The sequence below is a fragment of the Triticum aestivum genome, chromosome 7D (assembly GCF_018294505.1).
Source record: "Triticum aestivum cultivar Chinese Spring chromosome 7D, IWGSC CS RefSeq v2.1, whole genome shotgun sequence".
Taxonomy (NCBI): domain Eukaryota; kingdom Viridiplantae; phylum Streptophyta; class Magnoliopsida; order Poales; family Poaceae; genus Triticum; species Triticum aestivum.
The window spans coordinates 135,800,558-135,803,247 of NC_057814.1; the positions used below are offsets into that span (position 1 = coordinate 135,800,558).

Below are 2,690 nucleotides of genomic sequence, written 5' to 3' on the forward strand. Positions count from 1 at the left end.
TCGGCGATGACATCTACATGGTCGCGCCATCGTGCCGCCAACAAACGCATGAGCTCCCTGCATCCTGGCATCTGCTCTCCTCCAAAGCTCCAACATTTAGTCTTGCCAACATCCCTGCTAGGCGCTGGTGCATGAGCCCCCTGCCCGCCGACTGAATTTTTGTAGGACAAATCACACAACACCAACAAGGCAGCATAAGTAAACTAACATCTTCCTCCAAATTCCCCATTTGATAAGCAATAGCGTGATTTTTTCAGTTCATTACATCTAGTGATAACTAATAGTCTGATCTTATGCAAATTGCAACCTAGGTAGTCATATGCAGGGGAAATTAGACTCAGATAAGAACTATTTAGGTATTTAAAAGAAAAAGAGATGACATAGCTGAAGTTGAGGAAGACAATGTATTGCCCTTGCTTGAATTAGCTAACTTGATGGTGCTTCATGGTTTTGTATTGGCTAACTTAATGGTGCTTCATGGTTTTGTATTAGCTAACTTAATGATGCTTCATGGTTGAATTGTATTTGATGTGTGTGTCTATCTGCTCGCTCCATCTACCTTGCATCATATACTAATGCTTATGATTTAGAATTTAAAAAAAATCAGGCTCTTCTTTAGTTTGGCCAGCCCAACAGTTTCTTTCAAGCTCCGCCATTGCACACAACCAAACGCGAAGGGCAAATTAGTGCATCGTGGAGGGAGATAATATGCGGACAACCGAACTATGTGCACACCATGCTTTTCAGCTTGCATCTTAAAATTATGGGAAAAAATATCTTAAATTTCGAGATAGAGGGAGTGGCAATTTGCTTAAATTGAATAAAATAGGGATTTTTTGTTAAATTGGATATAATCTATCACCAACCGACACATATGCATACAAAAATGAAATTAACTCTTATTAGACCAGTAACTGCATAAATTTAGAATTGTTTTACGTTTATAAATGGGTGGTTTCAGTACGTTTTCAGAGAAAGGAAGTGAGTAAGTGACTGCATTAGTGCGCACGCGTTTGTATTAAGCAACTAAGCAAGTGAGTAAGTCACTGCATTAGCGGACACGCGTTTGTGTTAAAGCAACTAGTTGGCTGGCAACAGCCTGATTACTTGGACAATGGGAACGGCTCGTTTAGCATATGCGCAGCGCACTCACATTTCGCACCGGGCTCCCTATATAAACACATCCCCGCTTGCTTCCCACACACTCACAAATAGCACCATACACGACACGGACACGTACGCAAAACCTTCTTCCCAAATCTAAACCCCTCTCTTCTCCAAATGGCCAAGAGAAACCTCCTCCTCCTCCTGGCGCTAATGGCGCTCGCCACAAGCATGGAAGCCGCGTCGGCTACCACGAGCACGAGGAAGCTCATGTTCCTGGTCCAGCCCAAGCCGAACCTCCTCACGTACCACAACGGCGCCGTGCTGCACGGCGACATCCCCGTCTCCGTCCTCTGGTATGGCCGCTTCACGGCGGCGCAGAAGGCCATCGTATCCGACTTCCTCCTCTCCCTCTCCTCCGCGCCGCGCGCGTCCCCGGCGCCGTCCGTGTCCCAGTGGTGGAGCAGCATCCACCAGCTGTACCTCTCCAAGGCGGCGGCCGTCGGCAAGCACGGCGCCGGCGCCACCAAGGCCGCCCGGGTGGTCCTGTCCGGCCAGGTCTCCGACGAGGCGTGCTCGCTCGGGAAGAGCCTGAAGCTGTCCCAGCTCCCGGCGCTGGCGGCGAAGGCGAGGCCCGCCAAGGGCGGCATCGCGCTGGTGCTCACAGCGCAGGACGTGGGCGTGGAGGGCTTCTGCATGAGCCGGTGCGGCCGGCACGGGACCGTGGACGCCAAGTCCGGCACGGCCTACGTGTGGGCCGGCAACCCGGCGACGCAGTGCGCCGGGCAGTGCGCGTGGCCGTTCCACCAGCCGGCGTACGGGCCGCAGGCGCCGCCGCTGGCCGCGCCGAACGGCGACGTGGGCATGGACGGGCTCATCATCAACGTGGCGAGCATGGTGGCCGGCGCGGTGACCAACCCGTTCGGCGACGGGTTCTACCAGGGGGAGCGCGAGGCGCCGCTGGAGGCCGCGACGGCGTGCCCGGGGGTGTACGGCAAGGGCGCGTACCCCGGGTACGCCGGCCAGCTGCTGGTGGACGGCGCCACCGGAGCGAGCTACAACGCCCACGGTGCGCACGGGAGGAAGTACCTGCTCCCGGCGCTGTTCGACCCCGCCACCTCGGCCTGCTCCACGCTGGTGTAGGAGTACGGCGGCACAGTGGTAGCGACAAGTGATGTCAGTCCAATCCGCTAGCTGCCCGTCTAGCCAAGAGTGTATTGGGTACAACTAGTACTGTACCGTAGTGCATATATGTGTAAATAGTTCGTATATGAGCTTGTGTTTGGATCTTCTCATGCTAAATAAAAAATGTAAATCAGCCTTTGTACTGCACAAATAGTGTATACTAGTGGTAATTTTGTTTGTGTCGTACGTACGGTACGGTGCGGTAGCGGCAGCAAGTGAACGAATTAATCTCGAACTTGGTGGTGAAGCTTATCTCATCTTCCGAGCGGCGTCGACGAGGACAAGGGGATGCCTGCTTCGATGAGGGATAGCTCTCGACCCTCTGGTCCGACGTGTCCGCGCTGCACATTGCCGTACTGGACAACAGAGCGCCCGTCCGTGGCGATGTGACACGTAGCACA

General features: G+C 53.7%; 1 protein-coding gene across 1 annotated transcript; it reads left to right on the forward strand.

The window, feature by feature from the left end:
* Positions 1 to 1,187: 1,187 nt before the first annotated feature.
* Positions 1,188 to 2,468, forward strand: LOC123167575 (protein PHOSPHATE-INDUCED 1). The gene has a single exon (XM_044585411.1). The coding sequence runs from the start codon at positions 1,282 to 1,284 to the stop codon at positions 2,245 to 2,247; it is 966 nt and encodes a 321-aa protein (XP_044441346.1). The 5' UTR covers positions 1,188 to 1,281; the 3' UTR covers positions 2,248 to 2,468.
* Positions 2,469 to 2,690: the final 222 nt, after the last annotated feature.